This window comes from Mytilus galloprovincialis, chromosome 7, assembly GCF_965363235.1.
Source record: "Mytilus galloprovincialis chromosome 7, xbMytGall1.hap1.1, whole genome shotgun sequence".
Taxonomy (NCBI): domain Eukaryota; kingdom Metazoa; phylum Mollusca; class Bivalvia; order Mytilida; family Mytilidae; genus Mytilus; species Mytilus galloprovincialis.
This window is the reverse complement of record NC_134844.1, coordinates 33,136,768-33,161,801: the sequence shown is the minus strand read 5'-3', so window position 1 is coordinate 33,161,801 and position 25,034 is coordinate 33,136,768. Positions and strand designations below refer to the sequence as shown.

The window sequence follows — 25,034 nt, the reverse complement described above, 5'->3', positions numbered from 1 at the left end:
GAAAGGAAAGTTTTAAAATAACATGGATAATACACTACAAACGCTGTTTTCATTTTATGCTAAACTTAATTTGTAGGTAAAAAGTAAAAATTAAAAAAAATACTGAACTCTGAGGAAAATTCAAAACGGAAAGTCCCTAATTGATTGGCAAAATCAAAAGCTCAAATACATCAAACGAATCAAAAACAACTGTCATATTCCTGACTTGGTACAGACATTTTCCTATGTAGAAAATGTTGGATTAAACCTAGTTTTAAACCTAGCTAAACCTCTCAATTGTATGACAATCGCAACAAGTTCAATTTATTGACAACGATGTGTGAAACAAAACAAAGATACATAATTTTTATGTTATATAAATAGGAAATAGCCAGTTATACGCCTTATTTGACAGACAATTTAACTTCATTTATAGGAAGACCTCCTTGTAAAATTTCGAGAAAGAACAATAATATGATTTATAGAAAAACACTTTCAATTTTCATATATTATGACTTCTTCCGGTGAAAAACATAAAGATAAGCTGAGTGGTACTTGAAAAGACAAAAAAAAAAAAAAAAAAAAAAACCCAACAAAATACAAAAAAATTATCACATAAATTAAAAGTCATTTAGAAACATAATTCTAAAAACTCTTGTTGCAATCTTATTAAATATACATATATCAATACGCCTCAATTTACTTACCTTGACAAATCAATTTTGTAAGGAAATGGATTTACATGATGCAGTTTATAGTTAACTTACTTCAAGGGATTACTATTTACTAAAACAGTTGTCTGTAGAAAAGGGGTAGTTAAGATTCCAGAGCGAAAATGAATTTTTAATTTCAGCTATTTCACATAAACGCCACTAAAACGGTTTATTTTTGTTTGATGAATAAAACATTGAGTGAACTGTTTTTATAAATTAGTTCAACGTACATTTGGTATGAGTTTTTACCACTCCTAAAATATATCCGAGGGGAAGAAGCAGTTCTAGAACAGATACTAAGTAGCTATCCTAATTAAAGGACAAATTTTACGACGTCCCTTAACTTACATGTAGGATTCTATCGTTAAACTGACTTAAGACTAAAAAATATTTTAATGCCATCCTATGACATGACATAGTAATGAGACATATCACCAATTGTATTGATAAATGTTTTACAAGAAACCCTCAAAATTATTGATGAAATAGAAGAAAATGTCAGTAGGTTTTGGTTACTGATAGAAAACGTCATAGGCATTCCACAGTGTAGAACGAGTATACAATACCAGTACATACTTCGTTCGAAGCTTCCAAATTTCATATCATGCTTTTGAAACCCAACAAATCATTTGCACACTAGCCGAAACACTGATTTCAATTACCAAAGAGATTCTCGTTGTCTAACTTACCAAAGTAATTTATAAATAACAAAGTAATTAATAATTTTGACCTTAATATAAAACCGTATTCACGTGACAGAATTCTGAAAAAAGTTTAAATTGGCGCGAAGAGAGGTGTGTAACCATTTTTAGGTTTTCTTCAAATCGCAAGTGATGTAATGCATGCTGACTACAAATTTTTAACCTCCACGGTTTAAAACTATTCCATCCTCTAAATCCATTTCATATAGGATAGGAGAAACATATTAACAAATACAATCAAATTACCGAACTCCGCGTAAATTGATACTTATATTGAAAGCAATCAAACGAACGCAAAGATAAATATATACACTAACTTCTCCCAATTAGAGTAAACAAAGAGGGGCGAAAGATACCAGAGGGACAGTCAAACTCATAAAACGAAAACAAAAACGAAAGCGTCATGGCTAAAAATGAAAAAAGACAAACAGACAAATAATAATACACATGACACAACATAGAAAACTAAAGACTAAGCAACACGAATCCCACCAAAACTAGGAGTGATTTCATGTGTTCTGGAAGGGTAAGCAGATTTTTCTCCAAATGTGGCACCCGTCGTGTTGGATATGTTATTACAAACCCGGTAAATAGTCGAATTCGGTAGGTCACATTCATGAAAAGGGAGGATACTAATAAAGGTAATAACAAAAACAAACCCTCTAAGTTTGGTCAAATTGCAAGATAGATCTATAAGTGAATTTTCATTTCGAAAGAATAAAAAATTTGATTAGTAGGGTTAAATCTGAACTTCACCTTGGTATGGAGGTCACTACATTGACAGAACAACATACCTTAACATATTTCAAAAGCTTTGCTACAAATTACAAATCAGTGAAATTCTACTTTTATTGCCAACAGATATATTCTACAGTTCAAAACAAATCCTTCTTGGTACGTCTACTTAGAATCACATTCACAGTTTTTGCTCCATTTAGTAGGCGTTAATGTGCCTCTTATATGAAGCGATGTTCCTTTGCTTTGAATTTTGTCAAGAAAAGTGTGTAATGTTTTACACCATAAATTAAAACACTATATTCTTTTTTTTAAGTGCTTAATCAATTACAAAATGACTAATTGTAATTGACTTAAATGTTATTGTCAATCGTTGTAATAAGCGTTAATAGTTTTGTAGTTTTTAGTGTGAAATACGAAGTTAAGTTGAAAGTGAAAGGACACTTATATATGTCGAATACTATTTACAATTATATTCTAGGCTAAATCTTTTAAAGCATGTTTACAAAAAATACCATAACTTTACAGTAGTGTTTTTCTATTGCTATCGAACATAAAACAAAATGGTCTTTCTCTCTACTTCTCCCGACATACTAAAATCTATTGTATAACGATAACACGTAAAATTCAAATACTACTGAACTTTTAGATTACAGAAACCATAGTCGTAGTTTTTTCCAGGCCGTCTCCTGACCATCTATTTCGATTGGCCAATCAATTAAGTATATGTCCTTCCAAATTGCTCGAAACTCCAATGGGATATGTCTAAATGATATGTTTTTCGTGATCACAATGATCTTTTGAAGTTTGTTTGAAATTTTTTCATATTTGGCTCTTTCAATTTCAAAACTACTCCATTCTCTTCCAATGAATGCTGGTGTAACCAAGAAAATGATATGTCTACTTTGGTGTATTGATGTGGCTCTGACGTCAGCATTAGATTCTCCGACTATAAAATCTCTGTCCTCGCAGCACATAGTCAATCCCCATTTGTGTTCTATGATAGGCTGCAATACCTTTTTAACGAATGAAGTACTATCATCTGAGTAAGACACGTAAACATCATAGACGAAATTTATTTTTAACACTTCTTCTGCACGTCTTCGGAAGCTCTTGTGGAAAAAGAATATCATGCGCCATCGGAAATTATATATCAAAGTGACACATGCAACTGCGGTGCATAATGAAGTCATTAGGGCGACGCCTATCTTAAGCCATATTTGACTCTCACAGTTAGCAAAATAATTATGAAAATCGTTATATACATTAATTGTAAAATTTGTTTGACCGTTCGACAAACGGCATGAATAATTTCCTTCATTATCTAACTCTGCTTTAGTATTAAATAGCCAGGTCAAAAATTCTTTTGTTTCACAGGAGCAGATGAACGAATTACCAGTTAGATATAGTTGAAAAAAATTTCTTTTTATTTGTTGACTATCTATCCATCCTCTTGTGTGTTCATCAAGAGTTATTATGCGATTGAACGATAAGTCCAAAACCCTTATATTTTCTAGTTTTGTCAATGACGTTGGAAAATACTGTAAAATATTGTTTGACATATTTAGAGTATACAAATTTGATAAATCACCAAGCGAGTTTTCTTTCAAATACCATATAAAATTACTGGAAATGTCCAGTTCTTGCATTTTTGGTGCCCAGGAAAAAATATGGGTGTCTGTATCTATAAGTCTGCATAACTCAGTTTTTCGCATTCTTAGTGCGAGAAGGGCGTTTAACTGTGGAAATTTGCTTTTAGTGTTAAATGCACTTATTCCAGATAAATCGAGCTCACTTATGTAGTGGTTATTCTCAAAAATAAATTTAGGAAACACTTTTGACTGAAAATAAGATAAGTCGATAACCGCTAGCGAACAATTAACTGCTCGTATTTCGTCGATATTTATGTTTGCCATAAAATGCGTTAATCGAAGCCTGTTTAGCTGTTCTGGTAGAAATAGTGTTTTGATTTTCTTAATTGCGGGTATCCTTTCTTCAATATTGTTTTGTGGACTTCCGTATAATATGTTTGGAAAAACCGGATTTTTAAATTCAAGAGGTAAATATGAAAAATCAAACAATTTCAAGTTTGTCATCTTATAAAAAAAAGCTAGAAATTCAATATCCATTTGTCCAATGCCAAATCTATTTGCTGATAATATAACATTGACAAAACACTCTGGATGCTGAAACATTATTAACGACATTTCTCTTATAGCGACAATGTTATTGAAAGAAATATCTAGAGTTTGAACGCAAATAGTTGCAATATACCTCATCATTTCTTGAGATAGTATTACATCATAATCATATCTAGTTATACTAGAGTATGTTAAGTGATGAAAATTTATTTCTTTCATTCTGTAGTTCTGAAGTGGATACAATGAACGTAAAGCCTGCTGTAGGTGAATGTGGCTGCCAGATAAATCAAGAACATTTAGGTTCGGAAAATGTTGTAGAGCATTTGATTCAATCGTAAAGAAAGACTTGCAGTTCTGCATTCCTAAATCTGTTATATTTTTAGGAAGGCTGGTAAAAGTTTCATTTGATATATAATATATGTAACAATAATCAAACCACAATTTCTGCAAACTATTCATTCCCATGAAGCTTTTACTTAAGTTAGGTCTAGAAACAAGATCCACATGAAGCTCTCGTAAATGTACAAGATGATTGAAGGCTAAGGAATAAACCACTTCATCAGTTTTGCCGTTTTTCATATTACGACTTGCATCTAAATATTCAAGGTTCTCTATTGGCCTGAAAACGCCGTACGGATAGACCGATACGTCTAATTTATTACCCGATAATGCCAATAACTGCAGATTCTGTACACCACAGAAAGAATATATCATGAGTGAACGCAATTTATTATCGCGAATATATAAATGTTTCAAAACTGTATATCTTGCAAATGCATAATTTTGAATTGTAGTCAAATTATTCCACCTTAAATCCAATCTGTTAATGTCAACAGGCAAATTCTGCAGAACAGATGATAATCCCTGATGCCAACAAAATGCAGATTTGTACTCTTTCTCTATTTGTATTTTGCACTTTGCATTTACAAACTGAACGAGTTTAAAGAGTAATACAAGCATAATCCTTATTTGTTCTTGGTATTTGAACATCTTCATTGATATATCAAGATCAATTTTAAATTTACGAAGATGTATAGACGAATACAGATATACACTATTCTGTCTACAATATCCGTATCTCAATGATAATATCGGTTTGTTGTGTATTTAACCAAAACAGAAAATACATTCGTAATCGGAAGTACAACTTCAGAAATAATGTAGATTTTTACAATCAGTTATTGCACGATTTGTTCTGAACATGGTCAAAAATTGAATCTAATATTTTTGCTGATTTCATGAGTTCATTGAACAACTTTGAAAGTCATTTAAGTTAAAAGGAGTTGTATGTTGATATTTTCCCTCATTTAAAAAATTTCTTTTTTCTTATTCTACAAAAAACATCTTGCAACAAGTTTTCTTGTTGAAAATCGAGGCCATATGAAGAGAACAATTGTTGAGTGTTTAAGTGTTTCTAACCTATTAGTTGCTCACGTCATAGTTAAATATCTTCCTTATCTTGCAGTACAATTTCATCACACTCCATTATTTAAGTAAAAGTTAATGTATTCGGGAAATATTTGTTGTATAGGTTTTTTTTAAGGAATCAGAGTTTCGAATTAGATGTAATAAAGAAGGTATAACCATGGAAGTATTACAATACTTCAATGTTATAACTCATTTTTTAAAGTATCGAACCCTTATATTCGATTGTTTTGACGTTTAAAGAAAGGTTATATGCAAGAAGTGCAAATTAACTATAATTTTATACTTTCAACAATAAATAGAAAAGATCGGTTTATTTTCAATTTACAGAAAATTACTGTTGATATGCATTTTATATGTAAGTTTATACTAGATTACCAATACTTGTAATGTTTTGGTTTGATTTGATTTTTGGTGATTTAACGCCACTTTTAAGCACCGATTTTGGGCTATTTCGTGGCGATCAGTTTTTATTGGTGGAGGAAGCCTGAGTGCCCGGTGAAAACCACCGACCTTCGATAGGAAAACTGACAATCCTGGTCAATTAATATTGGAGTCGAGTGCACCCGGACTCTGACGTGGGTATCATTGACGAATTTTGTATTAACAACGGGACTGTTCCGGAACGGTTTCGGCAAAAACGGTTCGCAATCGACAAGATCTGGATGCAATCTGGACTCAATCGGCAGAAAAACAGCAATGAAAAATTTCTCCAGATCATTCCCGTTCCACAGGACACCGTTCAGAATACACAGAACATTGTTCCTATACAGCAGAATCTGTCACGACATAGGCATGATTGTAATCCGACTAGACCAAATCGGTTGAGTTTCCCCGAATGTTACGGGACGCACATAACTGTAGACGTGATTCACCGAACTATTCGGACCCTTCCCGACCCGTAGGAATCTGTTACGAACTTAAACGACTGCGTTCAGACAATGATAAGACATTCCAGATAATTGAGGATAGTAATCCGACTTTTTCACTTTTCGTCTCGTATCGCTGTCTGATCTCAAACTGGAGCAGTAATCGGGAATGTGCGAACCCCGCATTACATTGTCGTCATTTTGACTTTCAAACTCACATGTTCTTTAATATTTTATCTTTATTTCAAATTAATAAAAAAGATTCAAAAGACATACATTCATTTTGATTTGTCGTTGAGTACGCAAGGTTTTTTTTTTTTTTTATCTAAACATTCTCTCAGCTTAAGTCAGTGAACAATTCCAATTTACCTCATTAATTATTTCCTTACATAAATAGTTTGACCCCGCCTCATGTTGGTTTGCCTGTTCCAAATAAGGAACTTCGTCAGTGTTTGACTTGTTATCAAACATTAAATAGTCTAGGGTTTTTGCGACATCTAACTAGTTTAAACCCGCTGCATTTTTTTGCACCTGTCCCAAGCCAGGAGCCGGTTTTTTTCAGTGGCTGTCGTTGGTTTTCCTTTTGAATTGTTTACACTAGTCATTTAAGAGTACTCAATAGCTTTCTGTTCGGTGTGAGCCTTGACCTATGATTGTTAACTTTTTATACATTGTGACTTTGACTTGGATGAAGAGTTGTCTAAATGGCACACATACTATATCTTCTTATTTATATTAATTGATAATTGTCTCATTTACAATTATAGCACATTACCTTATTTTTTATGTTAGGTTAAATATGTTTCTTAATATTTTTATTTATGTGGAGAATAATGGTAGATGTTTCAAATACTTTGTAAAATTTTTACACTTTTTGAAATGACGATTTTAAGCTGGGCATATAGTTTATAGACAATATCTTTTAGTTATTGGTTTCGTTGAGTTGCTGTTTATTTGACGTTTCCCAATGTGTCCTTTTGTACATATCGTACAAGTCATAAGGTCAATTATATATTTTTTTATTGTGATAAACCATAAACAATTAGATGATAAAACGGTTCAACCTTCACAGCGTAAAATATTTACATTAAAATCAACAAACAAAATGTGTCTTCTCGGTAACGAAGATATTTACCATCTCATACAAGTGTATGTAATATCACATTTCGTCAACCTGTTCAACACAACTTTAAAGTCTAGAAACTGGTTCTATTCGTCAGTGATTGTCAGGGGATAATGTCGGACAAGACAAAGAATATTAGATGCAAACAAATAATTGTTTCAAACCTACTGGTGATATTAACATTTATTGGTGCAGCTGTTGGGTTTGGACTCGGTATAGGAGTTCGGCAGTTTTCTCCGTCAGAGTCTGCACTTATGTGGATAGGTAAGACAATTTCTTATATTGAGCATTAACCTACTTCTTAAATAATTAAAAATGTATGTACGAATTATTAAATATCGAAATATACGCGTTTAAAATTTGAAACAAAACACGGTGATAACTACAATTTTGTTTGTTTTCGCTGACAAAACTCATTTTACTGAACAAACCTAGAAGTCCTTTATTTATGGTAACCATAGTTACATATGGTACCAAAAAATGTTAAAAGCGATACAGTACGAAAACGTGGAAGATGAATAACAACATTTGTTTTGTTGTTCAAAAAATCATCTGAGCCTATTTACAAAATGTTTCGTGCATTCCGAGTTGGTCACTTGTAGTTTTTTTTATTTTTTATTATCAAGAATCAATTTCAAATATTGTCAATTTTTATACCAAAATATTAATTATTATATCAAATAAATACTTAGAAGAAAAATCATGGATAACATGCTGAAAACTTATATATTTTCATTATTAGGAATCCTTGGAGAAATGTACTTAAACTTATTAAAAATGATGATTGTACCTTTGGTGGCTTGTTCAGTAATATCAGGTATGCCGTGTGCTTATTTTGTTGATCTGCTTAGTAAAAAAATAAAATAATCATTTTAGTACATGTTCTAACTATCAAGTAGTGTATTGATTCTTGTTGCTCACAAGACGCAGAGATTTAGCAACACCAGTATATCTTTATCTATAACAAGCCTTTACCAATAAGTCTATCAAGCCAAATATAAAAAAATAAATGGACAATTCTTCAACTTGTTATCTTAACAAATTTTCTAAAGCTAAACGGGATACTATCAAATTTTATTATAGTCATGCAGATGGACTCCTAGTTCAATGATAAATGTTAAAGTTCGTGATAAAATTAAGGTTAATTTGATTTCATGTCTTTGATTTCTTAGTTATACAAATATTACAATTTAAATCCTAGACTTCATTGCAAGCAAACGAACCATCTGAGCATAATTGTACACTCAATACTAAGATGCCAACTGAACATCAATATCAAGGGGAAAAAATTGTCTTGTTTTTCAAATTGTTTTGATATGAAGATAACGTTGAATTCTAATCATTGTTGAAGGCCGTACGGTGACCTATAGTTGTTAATGTCTGTGTCATTTTGGTCTCTCGTGGACAGTTGTCTCATTGGCAATCATACCACATCTTCTATTTTATATTTTAAATGGGGAAATTGGTCATTGTTAATGTTTTGACTCAGTAAAAATGAGTTCATAAATTTCATTTCTATATTTAAGAAAAATCTGGATATATATTCGTAGAATATATATTCATCTTTAAAAAAAAATCAGAAACACAAAATTCTGACTGTGATATGTGATTGTTTGTTGTCAGTGGTCTAAAATTAAAAAAAAAAAACATTTGATGGGAATAAATGAAAAATAAAAATCATTTAAATAAAGGCAACAGTAGTATACCGCTGTTCGAAATTCAATAATCGATTGAGGAAAAAACAAATCCGGGTTTCAAACTAAAACAGACGGAAACACATCAAATATAAGAGAACAACGACACAACAGAAACACAACACTAAAATGCAACATACACAGAAACGAACTATAATATAACAATGGCCATTTTCCTGACTTGGTACAGGTCATTTTAAGAAAAAATGGTGGGTTGAACCTGGGTTTGTGGCTAGCCAAACCTCCCGCTTTTGTGGCAATGTTAAATATAACATTAAAATGACAACATTACATGACAGGTATACAATACAAATAAATGGGAGAACATACAGGACAGAGAAACACACACATAATAGCTATCAAAAGGTACCAGGCTTATAATTTAATACGCCAGACGCGCGTTTCGTCCACACAAGACTCATCAGTGACGCTCAGATAAAACAAGTGAAACTGCGAGCTACTGCTCACTGATGATACACCCGCCGCAAGTGGATAACATTAATTGTGTAAAAATATGCAAGTGTTCGGTAAACAGGAAGTTGTCGAGTGATGAATCTGAAAACGCATCACACGGTATAGCTGACTTATATTAACCCTTAAACCAAATTTCAGAAATCCTTGTATTGTAGTTCCTGAGAAAAATGTGACGAAAAATTTTCAACTTGGCTATCATGTGTAAAATCAAACAAGTGTTCGGTAAACAGGAAGTTGTTGAGTGATGAATCTGAAAACGCATCACACGGTATAGCTGACTTATATCAAGCCTGAAACTAAATTTCAGAAATTCTGGTAGTGTAGTTCCTGAGAAAAATGTGACGAAAAATATTCATGGGACTGACGGAAGGACAGACAGAGGTAAACAGTATACCCCCCTTTTTTCAAAGCGGGGGTATAAAAAATTCGAAAGCCAAAACAAGTACAAAGTTAAAGAGCATTGAGGATCAAAAGTTCCAATAAGTTGTGCCAAATACGGCTAAGGTTATCTACCTGGGATAAGAAAATCCTTAGTAATTAGAATAATTCATACCTTTGCAAACAACAAATTTATAAAAACTGACTCTATAATAGATATACATGTTAACACCGAAGTGGTGACTAACTATAGAATAAAAACGAATACGTAAAACAACCTAAATCAGCACATAAAAAGGCACAACCGAACAACGTATTATATGTTAGCCGAAGAGATCAACGCACAAAAGTCACGTCACATTTAAATTTCTTATTATTTCAAAAAAATAGGATAGGGTTCACGATTAGGTTTGTAATACTGATATAAAATGTATTAATAACAAAGAAAATTACAATACTGATTAATATAAAATAGTGGTAGTAATTAGATAATTAATTGTATTATCTAGCTCTGTCGGTATTTCTTCTAAATCAAACTGTAAACCAAATACATCGTATAAATTTAGTTGACCCAAACTGAAATCTTATAAATTGACTGGGTGATTAATAGAACAGAAAAAAAAAAAAAGATTTACAACTACAAACGATAATAAGACATTTGACAAAATCCGATGAGAATAACAAGATATAACATCAAAACTAAATACATGAATTTTGGATAGAAAAATACCGTGACACGTCTTATAGCAATGCGAATTCACACACAGTAAAACAGTCACAATCGGGAATAAGTCACGTTCGGTACTTAAAAGATCAGACAACGTAATGGCAAACCACAATCTAACACGTGGTAAAAATATCCTTAGTTAGTTTGGACAAAGACACATCGTATGGATTAACCAATTCGTGATGGTGTCCATAAAATTTACGGAGTGTCATTTTTAATCGGTCCTCCTCATAACTTTGTTGGAGCAGTTTCTGCGTTAGGAGCACACTCCTGTATATGAAGTCCTTATAGTGTGAACATGCATGAGCATAACGTATCAACTGAGATATGTAAACACCATTAAACGGATTTTTCTGTTTAAACAAATCCACTTTTGACTCTAGAAGGAATAGGGACAATACTCCTTCTGACAAGGTCTAACCTTTTTACTCGTACGTTCGGATAAATGTAAGTCTGTCTCTTTTGTCATTATCTATGCTAACCTCTCCCCCCCCCGAAACATTGTAGTGGTTAAAATATTATTTTTTTGTAGGAACGGCGTCGTTGGATCCAAAATCGAATGGTAAAATTAGCATTGTAAGTCTGACGTTCATCATGATATCAAATTTTGTTCCATGTCTAGTTGGAGTGTTGGTATGTTTAACAATTAAACCAGGTATTTATTTATTTGTTTTTTCTTTCAATCTTCAATTTCAAAAGAAACCGTCCACTTGAGAAACAAAAGTTAGAAACCATGCCAAGAAATCCTCGCTAAAAATTCCGGTCGACCTCCTACGGCAGTCATTAGTAGCTAAAGATTTGATTTCATTCAAGAAATTAATTTATGACCTTCATGTACGTGTCGCTTAGAACACGGCCATATACCGAATGGTCAATATTAATCATCCATGTAATTTGCTCTATGGGGTGTTTGCAGAATTTCAACGAAGGCAATTTCTTGGCATGGGGAAAAAGTTCATGAGTACTATAAGTGCCTTTACCTGCAATAGATACATTTATACAATCATTTTGTGTATTTTATTATTTCTGTAATATCATGATAACATTTTTATTCATTTTGACAGTTTTCTAAAACATTTTCATAGGTGAAATATCTTCAACACAATCAACTGGTGGAAGTAAGAACACAAACATCCAAACAGAGGACATATTTGCAGATCTTCTAAGGTAAATAAGTGAAGATGCATTTAGGAACAATAAAAACTACGTCGAACAAAACGATGTCCAAAAGAAAACCAAAATCATAACTCCATACACAAAAACCAATAAAACACAGCTGGAAATAAACCAAGATGCTCCGGTAGGGTCAGAAATAAACGAAGATGCTCCGATAGGGTCATTACTTCCGGTTCAACCAGTTACATCCGTCGTGTTACTCATATTAAAATCATAATAGTTATAGTCAACAACTAAACTTCATATCATAGCAGTTTGGTAAATCTATCTGGCTTTAACCAAAGGCATAAGCAACACCACATATGAACTAATCTTTGTACTTTCTTTCAAAATGCATGAAATATTGTGTTATATTATATGTCTTTGGTTATATCAACAAACTATAAACAGTAAATATTCGTATGTCATTGGAAATCTTTCAGTAACCACACGTTTGAGTGCAGTATATATAGAGCATTTTATACATTAATTAACTAACCATATTTAAAATATAGTTCTAAAATATTATGTGCAATTTTTGTAGAAACTTATTTCCTGACAATTTGATATCTGCAACTTTTCAGAAGGTAAAGTATGAAATTTAAGCTCTCATAAATTAGTGATTATGATAAAAAAAAAAGTGAAATAAAAAAGACGGCGGTTGTGCAAATATTGAGACTTAACTCTGAAACAAATTAAAACAGACAAAACGTACAGCGGACATCGAACTGAATTACAAATATACAAGTGTCTATACCATTTGTCAATCATCTAGTTTATGAATTGATTGAACATTAACTACCCAAGGATGGTAGATATATAGTATAATTATCAGATAGATATTTTTCAGTTACCTCCTCATTGTTGCTACAAAATATCTATCAGCATTGTCGTTAAGATGAATGCGTCTGGTTTTTCTTATTTGTCTATAATTGAATAAAACAATTGGTCTTGTAACAGAAATTACGACTGATATAGAAAATATTACATACAAAAATGAATCGCGAGCATTTGTATGTATTTATAAATTTAGTACATGTAGATCTTATTAAACAATTACTTCGAATACATCAACCTCGTTTACATCTACACAGGCTCAAACAGAATACCAGACAGAAAACCAACAATACAATGTAACAATTAATGGTACAACAACAACTCTTATGCATTCTGTTGTGATCAGCAAAAAAGTAGAAAAATCATCTAGCACCAATATTTTAGGTCAGCAAGATTATTTGCCTTTTTGTATTTGATCTATGCAAGAGTATAAGAGATAAGTATATACCATGATGAAGATCACTTAAACGTTTTACAGAAAAAGACGTTCGTCTAGAAATTCCCAATACCGTTTCAACTTTTTTTGGATAAAAATAAAACCGTGTCATTTTGCATTCATTTGCAAAATGATATAAAATCTATGAATAAAGATTCCATGGGAATTTTTGTCGTGTGTGTTTAGGATTGCAGTTTTCTTGCAAAGGCGAAAGATTAAACAAAACTTAAGATTTAAAGAAAAATATTTATGAAAATTAAAAAAAAAACTTTTACACTTCATCCAGTAAATGGTAACCTTCAAATGTTTTAAAATTGAAAATGGAAATGGGGATTGTGTCAAAGAGACAACAACCCGACCAAAGAGCAAAAAACAGCCAAAGGCCACTAGTGGGTCTTCAACACAGCAAGAAAATCCCGCACCCGTAGGCGGGCTTCAGCTAGCCCCTAAACAAAAATGTGTACTAGTTCAATGAAAAAGGACGTCAAAATTTTGACTATTTCATTTGTAAACAAAAATATTGTATAACATTTAATTCATTCCTAAAAGACAAGTTTTAAAACAATGCCAATCATTTTAAAGAGTTAAGATAGTTGCAACAATCTTTGTAGGAATTCTAATTGCTAGTTGTATGCTTGGAATCGCTGCTGGGGCAGCAAAAGAAACTGGTCGTCATTTTTCAAGGTTTTTCTACTCTGCTACTGAAGTAATTCTACTGTTATTGGGGAAAATCATATGGTAAGAAACATTTATTTATTTATTTTTAATATCAATTTCTAATTCACATTTCCCCGCAGGTAATATGTATTGTTACATAGACACATCTAGAGGTCAACATATAATCTTCAAAAGTCTAGAAAAAATTTCAGTACCTTTAATAGACCTTAATATGTCTTTTGATTGAGTTAAGCCATTTCAATTGATATTTTGTAGTGTGTCTTTCTATGTTGTGATGTTACACTATTGTTTCAGATAAGGATGAAGGTTTGGTACCATTAAATTGTTTAAACCCGCTGCAATTGTTTGCACCTGTCCTAAGTCAGGAATCTGATGTTCAGGTTGTCATTTGTTGATGTGGTTCATAAGTATTTCTCGTTTCTCGTTTTTTTATATATATTAGACAGTTGGTTTTCCCGTTTGAATGGTTTTACACTAGTAATTTTGGGGGCCGTTTATAGCTGGCTGTCCGATGTGAGCCAAGGCTCCATGTTGAAGACTGCACTTTGACCTATAATGATTTACTTTTATTAATTGTGACTTGGATGGAGAGTTGTCTCATTGGCAATAATATCACATCTTCTTATATCTACTTAAGACCTTTCATTAATACAAATGCCATTAATGCAAAAACATTAAGGTATTAGATGAAAACCACTTCATGTCGGACAGGTACATGTGGTAGGGATAAACTGATTTCTATAGATCTCTACCGTACTCCTTTTATCTCGAATACTGAATTAACGAAAAAGAGGGTACACAAAAAATAAGTACATGAAAAGCATATAAGTCTATAAAACTGGTACAAAAGATAACACAAAGGTAAGAGGTAAAACAATAAGAACCATACTTACAAATATAATACAAATGGATAGATTTATTACCTTTAAGATCAAGATATTGTTTCAAAATACTACCGATAAAAAACACTAAAAGAATACTACAAAATGGTCTATAAATTTATGGAATACAGGATGGTTTTGGACTTTGGGTGTATTCATAATTTTTTATGCCCTTTTCTCTACTCTTTATGTTTTTGATCCATTGATCTCTATTGTTTATATTTCAGCATCCCATTATGGTCTATTGTTTATATTTCAGCATCCTTTTATTTGTTATTCTTTATTTTAGCACACCGTTATAGTTTATTTTTTGCCTATTTTTCTCCATTCTTCAACTTTTATGCCATTTATTCTCTTTAGTTTGCCCCTTATTCTCTATTCCCCCATGACAATAGGCAAAGGAACTCGATTTCCTCAAATATCCTAATTTTATATTCAGTTTTGAAATACTACTTTCTAATGTTATTGTAAACAATAAGGTAGAACTAAAAATGCTTCATTTTAAACGACCCCATTGATATTTAACAAAAGAGGTGACAGTGTACGTATCTTCTCAAAGAGGGACGAAAGATACCAAAGGGACAGTCAAACTCATAAATCTAAAACAACTGACAACGCCATGGTTAAAAATGAAAAAGACAAACAAACAACAGCACACACAACACAACATAGAAAACTAAAGAATAAACAACACGAACCCCACCAAAAAACTAGGGGTGATATCAGGTGCTCCGGAAGGGTAAGCAGATCCTGCTCCACATGTGGCACCCGTCGTGTTGCTTCTGTGATAACAAAGCCGGTAAATAGTCTAATTCGGTAGGTCACATTCATGAAAGGGAAGGGGATTGTAGTTACGACTTAAGGAACATATCCGATATCATTTGTGAAACGGTTATTCCATAACGGTCAACCAACTCGTGATGGCGTCCGTAAAATTTACGAAGGGATGATTTCAACTTCACCATTTGGAACTTTTGGTTTAATAGCTCAAAAGTACACTTGGTGCATTAGGGATAATGAGACTAAGCATGTGCTCTTGAAAACCATATTTTTGTAGCAGCACCTGAGTTATGGTGTAAAGGAGGACAATTAGCACATTGTATCAACACAGATTAATGTGAGCATTTGCCTATCCAATTCCAAGACTGGTCGTGACGGATCTTAGTACCAGAAAGTTACACTCCTCAAAACACAATGCCAAAAAAAAAAAAACCAAAACATTTGAAACACACGCACTCACCTGATTAGCTCATTCTTAAAAAAAAGATGCAGAATAAAATACAAAGTAAGGGACAAGCTCATCCCGGATGCCGCACAAATGCCATGGCAAACCGGAAACTGGTAAGAACAAACTTGAATTTCAAACCGATACAACTTTTAAAATGTTCAGCTATATTCCTGTTAGTGGAAAGACGAAAATCCTACGATAAAGGATCTCGAAAGAAACTACCTATCCATTAAGGGAAGAGTTAAAACCCAGACATCAAAAGTTTGACCTGATATTTTCCAAGCACATGTCTCAAACAAAACTGAAATTATCTTCAAAAAGTCTTTACAACAACAAAAATATTATCCAAAAAATAAAATATACGGTGTATGCATACTAATTGTATTCATAAAACCAATTTGACAAAACAGTTTCGATGTTGATGGAGGATTTTCTCTACACAAAATTTCGTCAAAACAAATTTTTTTTCTGTTTGAAATATTTTATGATAAGAAAAAAGGTAAAACAGTATTTTTTATTTCTATGTTCATTGCATCCCTTATATGTACTTTTACTGTGTTTTCCAGGACCACTCCTATTGGAGTCGCAAGCCTAATCGCCAAAACTTTAGCATCAACGAAAAATTTAGAGGAAGATTTCAATCGACTTGGATTGTTTATTGCAACTGTTATGGCAGGATTAGGAATTTTATCATTCGTTGCACTTCCCATCACCTACTTTATTTTCATACGAAGAAACCCGTTCAAATTTCTCTGGACAATGTTACAACCAGCTATGATTGTTCTAGCATCCACCAGCACGTAAGAGCATATATACTCATTTTGTACTATTATTCATATATTATTTACATGTACCTAGTCTTTATCTAGTAAAATAAAGTAGGTGACGTAGTATTAAAGACTTGAATATTCTTATTTTCACAAGGTATAAATAATGGGTGTAGACATAAATAATGCGTGTATCATTTTAGAACACTGTTAGGCTACCGGACTGGTAGAATCCCCGAGGACACTACTGTACACCTACAGAGATTCCATTCCGTTGGCGATAAATAAAGGCAAATGTAGTATAGTGCTAACCGTAAAGCGAACATTGTCGATTAAAATCAACAAAAATAATTCTAATTATTTTGTATAAAAAGTGTTTATATAATGATGTGATATTTTTCCTTTTTCATGTTCCCTATGTTTAACATGAATCATGAATTTAGTTCAAATATCCTATTTCATATTCTGTTTGACTTGTCAACATTTTCCTCGGTCCTGTAGTGTTAAAAAGTTTTAGGGTACGTAATTAAAGTGTTTATTTTTTGAAATACTGAATCTGTCAAGCAAAAAAAAAAGTTGTTCTTACTACAGCTGATACATATTTATTAACTTTCATTGTAGGGCTGTGGCTATGCCATCTACCATACAACAATTGGAAGGTCCTAATCATGTAGACAGTAAAATAAGCCGCTTTGTATGTCCTTTAAACGCAGCTATAGGTCGATGTGGTTCCTGTTTGTATATTTGTGTCTCTTGTCTATTTATAATGCAAATGGTAGATCGAGATATTGATGCAGCGACTGTTATATTAGTTTGGTAGGTTTATTCGATCGATTCATTACGTTAAAAAGTGAGAGGTTTAACTAGCTATAAAACCCGGTTAAATTCACCATCTTCTACATAAAGAATTGCATGTACCATGTCAGTCATTTAAAAGTTGTTTTCGATTCGTTTGATGTGTTTGAGCTTTTGATATTTTCATTTAATAAGGGACTTTACGATCTGAACTGTCCTTGGAGTTAGGAATTTTGTTATTTTACTTTTTTTCATGCCAAAATCACAAACATATGCAAGGATTATTATCGATAGGACTCACAAGTTTGACAAAATAGAAATTTCAATTATATTTTTCTTTTATTTAATTACAATTCTCTGTAACCACCAACTACTCACAGCACCATTGGTCTCGATGTGTTTCTAGAAATTTTGATAAAGATGATATCTATTGATTACAATGTGAAATATGGCGACAATGGTTTTTTTAACCATTTTTACGAGTTACCTTGGATTTTTACTAAAATTGCATATTTTCCTTAATTTTCAAAGCATCCTTACAACGTTTTCATCACTAGCCATTCCAGCCGTAGCGGGAGCTTCATTGGTGACCGTGATTATTTTACTAACAGCTTTGGGAATACCAGCCGAAGAAGTATCTCTACTGTACGCCTTTGAATGGTTCTTGTGAGTAGTTATTTCGTTAATGTAACGACATTTACTTCACTAAAAATACATTTCTTATCTCTAAAAAATACTATGGGACAATTTAACAATACGTTGAAAACATGCCAATATTTGAACGACATATAATTTGTTTTCTGAATTATAAGAGCCAAACAAATAAAATATATCGAAATGGATGAGAAATGAAGATAATGATGTATAAGACATATATATGATGAATAATAACAATTGTAGGAAACAGGGTTGAAATGGCGAGTAACCCGACTACTTAAATTAGTTAGCATAGACCATAGATGTATTACATCTATGAATAGACACAGATTATACGTATTGCAATGATGCAGGAGGTTAAAGTTTAGGTTTGAGAAGCCAATCTTCCCCATTTTGTAGCCAGGAAAAGTACAATTATATATTCTTCGAATGAATAAGGATAAGGTTTCAAGCCCCAGTTAATTTAAAATGCCTTATTTTTTTGTAACTTACAGATGCACACAATTTCATTGTTAATTTCCAAGTGTATTTATTTCTATTTTTATTGCCGTCATTATTTATCTTAGCGTACTTAATGAATGCAAGTGCTCACCGATCGTAGCATAACCAATATATTCTGTTGACACTTACAACCACTGCTTGTGAATGGTTTAATCCATGCTGTGGTTATATTTTACTAATATCTGTTACAGGTTTTGCTAAAGCTGACCTGTTGTTTTTATTTGTTAATCGATGCATAGTTGACGAATCTTAGAAATCTGTAAATATGATAATTTATATTTATTTCCATACAGAGACCGAATGCGTTCTACCACAAATGTGTTTGTACAAGGGTTATGTGGAGTAGTAACTAACAAAATATGTCAGTCGTCCCTCAAGGTGTTAGAGAAATCTTCCGAAAACGACGTTGCTTATGAGAAGGAAATCGTTGTTGAGGAAACGAAAGATATCGCTGTTTCATCAAACATAATTCAAGATTTAGAAATTTACAATCATTCAGAGTTATTCAACGAAAAATTGTGATCCGTATAAAAAATAGGAAATCTTCATTACTCTTCTGTAAATTTTCGTTGGCACGTGAACTGTCATATTATTTAATTAAAAAGCTTATATTATACAAAAACAGAGATAAGAGTAACGTTTTGAAGTCAAAAGGACACAAACTACAAGTTGAAAAAGAAGAAAACGATTTTTTTTTCTTTTTTCGTATTTTGACATGGCATGGTCATAACAAAATGTTAATTCATAACCCAAACATAAAGAGATTACAGGTTTATAACACAAGAAAGTGTTGGAGACAAATAACACTGTTAGTTGTGTTATGTCAAATGACTACTGTAAATTTTCAAAAGTCCTTTAAGAAGATTTGCTTTTTAAGTATATTTATTAGAGCATTGTTTAAAAGAACATATAAATGGTTACAAAATTCACAGTAAAAATATTGAAAATCTGTCATATATATATATCAAAATGTATAAAACGTTTATATATGCAAAATGTTCTCGTATTTGGTAAAATGTATTTACAATGTAACAACTTAGGATTAAAGTGCACGTTTCTTCCTTTCTCGTCTGAAAATGACCTTTTCGAGCCCCATCATAGGTGATTCAAATGCAAGTGAAGCGATAAATGCAACTGCAAATGACAATACCACGTGTGCTAGAAACTCGTATATCTAAAATAAAAAAAAAATCATATGTATATTGCAAAAGATAGGCGAAAGATACCAAAGGGACATTCAAACTCATAAGTCGAAAATAATAAATCGTCAACGCCATGGCAAAAAAAAAGGTCAACAGGAAAACAAAAGTACACAAAATACAACATAGAAAACTAAAGACTGAGCAAAAAATACATGTTTGTCGCCATTCTACAGTTTTGCTATTTATTGTATGTCGCCATTCTACAGTTTTGCTATTTATTGTTTGTCGCCATTCTACAGTTTTGCTATTTATTGTATGTCGCCATTCTACAGTTTTGCTATTTATTGTATATCGTGTTCAAGTTGTATATCTACATGTAGTAGCACAAACTGCGTATATATCATGCAATACTTAAGTTACACAGAGTAAATACACTATGTAAGATGATATTATAATAGATAATAATTAATAAGATCAACCAACACGCACACACTTACACACGTCGAAAATAAATTAAGTACGGGTTACCAAAAATTTCCAATCTAATTTAATACTAGCTAAATTCATTAACTTCCGTTTAGAAACAGAGAAGAAACTATGGAGGCAATCGAAATCCGTAGATTTATTATAAACAAATAATACCATGGACAAAAGAGAAAAAAAGACTAACAGACATACAGCAGTCCACAAAACACCAGACAAAACAAACTTAAGATTGAGCAAAAGAAATCCCTAAAAACCTCCTAATGTGAACGAATTTGATAAGGAAGGATAAGCCTTTTCAGCTCCAATGTGTTTATCGTGCCTCGGAAAAATCGGGCTACAAATTGTTAAAAGCATTTAATGATGTAAATACAAAATAAAAACACATCCTGTCCATCTGTGACACATATTTTTTGAAAGATTGCATCTCACTAACACTGTAAAACGCTGAGACAAAACTAAACATACCACTCGATAGGCACAATATAGAAGATTGGAAGAATTCAATATAAAAGATCATAGCAAGAAATTAGTGACGTTTTTTCACGATAAACCTACTAGTGTTGGGATCATACCATTTTGTAATTTTATCATTACAGAAGTTAATTGTGAGTAAATGTAAAATGTTCTACATTCTTTATTTACAAGTTGTATAATATATCCAGGATCTGCTTACCAATCCGAAGTAGTTGAAATCACCTGCGGGTTTTAGTAAAGTTAATGTTGGTCATGATTTAACTATATACTTTTTTGGCTTTCTAACTATTTTGATCTTAACGTCACTGATTGGTCTAGTGTAGACGAAACGCGCGTCTGGCGTACCAATAATACAAATTAAAAGCCTGGTACCTTGATAACAATTTATTGTTGTGTCTTGTAGGTTGTTATGTTTCTTTTCGTCGCCTTTGATTTTTTTTGTCATGATATTATCAGGTTGACTTCAATTTACATAAAAGAGTTAGATTATCTTTTTGGTATATTTTACCTCTATTTTGTAATAAATCAAATCAACGAATTTGAATCAATCATAGTAAACATTTGACATCAGTTTGTTTAGTTGATTCTAGTTTACCGTGTCGACGCATACGGTCTAGCTTCTTTTTTTGATTCTTTCAGTTTTTGTTTGTTACCTTGATTTGTCTGCTTTTAATCGATTTACTAAGTTTGAACATCAGTATACTACTTTCACCTTAATTTAAAAAGTTTATCACAAAAACGAAAATCATAGAAAAATAAATAGAATTTAGAGTATGAATGAGAGTGATTTCATGTTAATAAGAATTACCGTCTGGTGGTCATCCCAATATGTCATCTTCTTCTTGGAACCATAATAGTAAAACTGTACCACGGGATGTAATAAATAGGCACAAAACGTCAGTCTACTAAAGGGTATAAACATCTTCCAGGAGAGTACAGTATTGATAAACCCTACGAAAATAAACATAGACGACAGGAAACAGATTTGTATGACATAATGAGTATAGTTCGTTGATTCATATGGCTCAACAACTATAGCTAACTTGCAATGATAAACACCTTGTTCACAAGCGTTATTTCTTTAAAAAAGAAAGCTGCACATCTCACATATATATTGGTATATTGCGACTGTTTATCGTAAAACTTTTCAGCTTAGATGGATGACATGCATTTTTACGATAAAATGTATTTTCCAATTGTCGTGACCATAATACCGTCATATCTACTCACTTGTGACATCACCCGATGAGACGAAATGGCAAAATCAAAAGCTCAACTAGACTAAACGAATGGAAAACTACTGTCATAATCCTAACTTGGCACAGGCATTTCCTTACATAGCAAATGGTGGATAACCTTGTTTCATAGCTAGCTAAACCTCTCACTTGTATAAAATTCGCATAGAATTCCAATATATTTACAACAATGTGTGAGCAAAATACAAAAAATAATAGGTGAAAAATGTTAAATATTGGGTTACAACTTTAAATATAATCTTAATCACTATAAAATTTTTGTTCGTCTTTTCATTTTTTTGCCATGGTGTTGTCAGTTTTTCTTCGCCCTATTTGTTTTGAATGTTCCTTCGATATCTTCCACTTAAACAAACAAATAATCTGTAAAAAATACATGCTTTTCAAATTTGCTTAACAATTTATTCTACACGCTTTATATGTTTGAAGAAGCCGCCGCACAAAATAATCACAATATCACACATAGTACTCACCACCATTTCCCGTAGCACACGCAAATATTACCCAACAGATGGCAGCTCCCCATGCAGATCTGTGGACCGCGTTGTAAAGAGCAGTAACATTTTCAGACATTGGATTATCGTTGTAGTTTCCATACACTCCATACAGTACCAGAACAGCAATTACAGAAAATACTATCCACAGCAAGAAGTTCAGGTACTGTAACAAAACATTAAATTGGATAATAAGTGGATCATCTTCGGGACGACCAATTCCTTAGCAATATAATCGACAAATGGGTAATTTTCAAATATCCTGTACATGTGTAAGAGACTACTTGTAGAAATTGACTATTCTTTGTTTTATTGTAGAATGACTCTTATTTGTCAAAATTAAAAAACAATTACTAGTGGGAACACATGATGTAACTTTAGATCACTCTTTTTTTTTTAGTGAAACGCCGCTATCTTGTGAGTTTTTAAATATTATTCTATATTATCTATACATGGTAGCCCACGGGAAATAAATATTATTGTCAAATTGGTCTTCAACAATGACAACAATCACAATATGACAGCTACACAATATGAGCTCGCAATAGTCATTAAAGAACATAACCAGCAAACCACTTGTCATGAATAAGAATTATTAACGTACATTTAAAAACACTTACCCTGTTAATACGACATTTACAGTTACATTTATACAGGAGATAACCTGTGTACATGCCTAGAAGATAAGGTCCCATTCGGCAATACGGTTTCTGATAGTATTCATCAAAATGTGCGCCACCATTTTTTCTAAAAACAAATGCAGTACTAAAAAATCCAATTTTGCAAGAGAATATTTAAATGCATCTATAGATAACAAAGTATGAATAATAAAGACAATGCCCAGGTATATTTGACATACTAACTTTGACTCTTTCGTTCTCTCAGGAAAGACGCACATCTAAATTTCTTAGAAATGTTATACATGGACATATTAAAAAACAACATTTTGCCATTTCACTGCAATTAAGCTGAGCACTAAAAATGTAATAAAAAGTAAAGGAACAAAATTTCCATACTCTTTTTTAAAACGGAAAGTCCGGTATTTAATGGCAAAATTAAAAACTCAAACACATCAAACGAATGAAAAATAACTGTCATATTCCTGACTTAAGCTTAGTGCAGGCATTTTCTGATGTAGAAAATAGTGAATTAAACCTGTGATTAAACATAAAAGAGGCGGAAGATATCGAAGGGTCAATAAAAACTCTTTCAGTCGAAATGTGACAGACTAAATCAATACAAAAACAGAAAGTGGGATTACGTTACCCTTCTTACACTCAAGTCTTTCAAAGTAACTTAAATTATATACAATATAGTTAGAAAACAAATATGAAACACTGACATTTATTTACATAATCCATATCTATACCATACAATGTTGTCTTTTAAAAACATCAAAATCTATATGTATTTAGACTATACAATGATTCTATATAGATGACAGAATACTTTCTCTAAGATTGAAAAAATAAACAAAAGGAAAATGTATCCGAGGACACGAATGCCCCCGCTCAAAATTTGCAATTTTCCTAGTTAAAAAGGGGAATAACTCTAGAACGGTATATGACTCACAGCCTAAATTCGAATCCTGTCAGCGTTTTGTAGTTTTAAGCATTGTTTATGAGTTTTATAAAATTTGGGTAAGGCAAACTTTAGTTAGAGTGCGGAAATAAAAAAATGCAATTTTCCAAGTTATAAAGGCGCATTACTCTAGAACAGTGGGTGAATTGCTTCCAAAATTCGAAAAATGCCTGCAAGTTTTAGTTTTTAGCATTGTGTATGAGTTTCATAAAATTTACATGAGGTAAACCGAATTTAGAGTACGGAAACGAAAATGGGACGGACACTTAATGCCCTGTTGCCTAAGGTGGGGACATAAAAACATAGAACATAATGAATGAAACTACGCCTATTTATAAAAATTCTGCAAAGGCACAATGTAAATAAAAAAACCTAAAAAACTTAAATTTAATGCTATACCCTATGATTTGGAAATTTTATATATCAATTATATTATCTGAAAACTATAGACCATCGTCTTGAATAAACAATTAAATTGTAGTTCCTTTTCCAGTATTCATATACAACTTACCCAAATGTGGAAACTCCAAGTTCAAAATGCTTAGATACAATCCCTGATGTTATTGATGTTGCAAGCAAAAAGATGCTCATAACAATTGTGCCTGCTATCTTCGAACTAAATATACAAATCAAATATCAAGATAATTTGGTAAACTCTTATATGAGATAATACAAACATATAAACTAGTTGGCACATACAGACGTTGACA

The 25,034-nt window shown here is 32.2% G+C and overlaps 2 protein-coding genes across 4 annotated transcripts in view; one reads left to right on the top strand and one right to left on the bottom strand.

The window, feature by feature from the left end:
• The first annotated feature begins 7,680 nt into the window (after positions 1–7,680).
• On the top strand, positions 7,681–19,946 carry LOC143082806 (excitatory amino acid transporter 3-like). Of its 3 annotated transcripts, XM_076258657.1 has the most exons (11): positions 7,690–7,950; positions 8,429–8,503; positions 11,492–11,614; positions 12,045–12,126; positions 12,659–12,701; positions 13,209–13,335; positions 13,999–14,125; positions 16,741–16,974; positions 17,563–17,757; positions 18,268–18,402; positions 19,188–19,946. In XM_076258657.1, exons 1-11 carry the CDS (start codon positions 7,800–7,802, stop codon positions 19,414–19,416), a joined length of 1,521 nt encoding a protein of 506 aa, XP_076114772.1. In that variant the 5' UTR covers positions 7,690–7,799; the 3' UTR covers positions 19,417–19,946. The 3 variants fall into 3 exon arrangements, 2 of the variants coding, with proteins under 2 accessions (XP_076114773.1, XP_076114772.1); XM_076258658.1 differs by lacking the exon at positions 17,563–17,757 and having other exon boundaries at positions 7,688–7,950; XR_012980477.1 differs by lacking the exons at positions 13,209–13,335; positions 18,268–18,402; positions 19,188–19,946 and having other exon boundaries at positions 7,681–7,950; positions 17,563–17,595.
• LOC143082803 (nose resistant to fluoxetine protein 6-like) overlaps positions 19,759–25,034 on the bottom strand; it is a 26,240-nt gene continuing 20,964 nt past the window's right edge. Inside the window, exons 11-15 of the mRNA XM_076258656.1 lie at positions 24,836–24,940; positions 23,364–23,490; positions 22,723–22,909; positions 21,805–21,947; positions 19,759–20,068 (exon numbers count right to left, since the gene is read on the bottom strand). Coding sequence (XP_076114771.1) covers positions 19,937–20,068; positions 21,805–21,947; positions 22,723–22,909; positions 23,364–23,490; positions 24,836–24,940 — 694 coding nt within the window. The 3' untranslated portion in view covers positions 19,759–19,936. The remainder of the gene's footprint in view (positions 20,069–21,804; positions 21,948–22,722; positions 22,910–23,363; positions 23,491–24,835; positions 24,941–25,034) is intronic.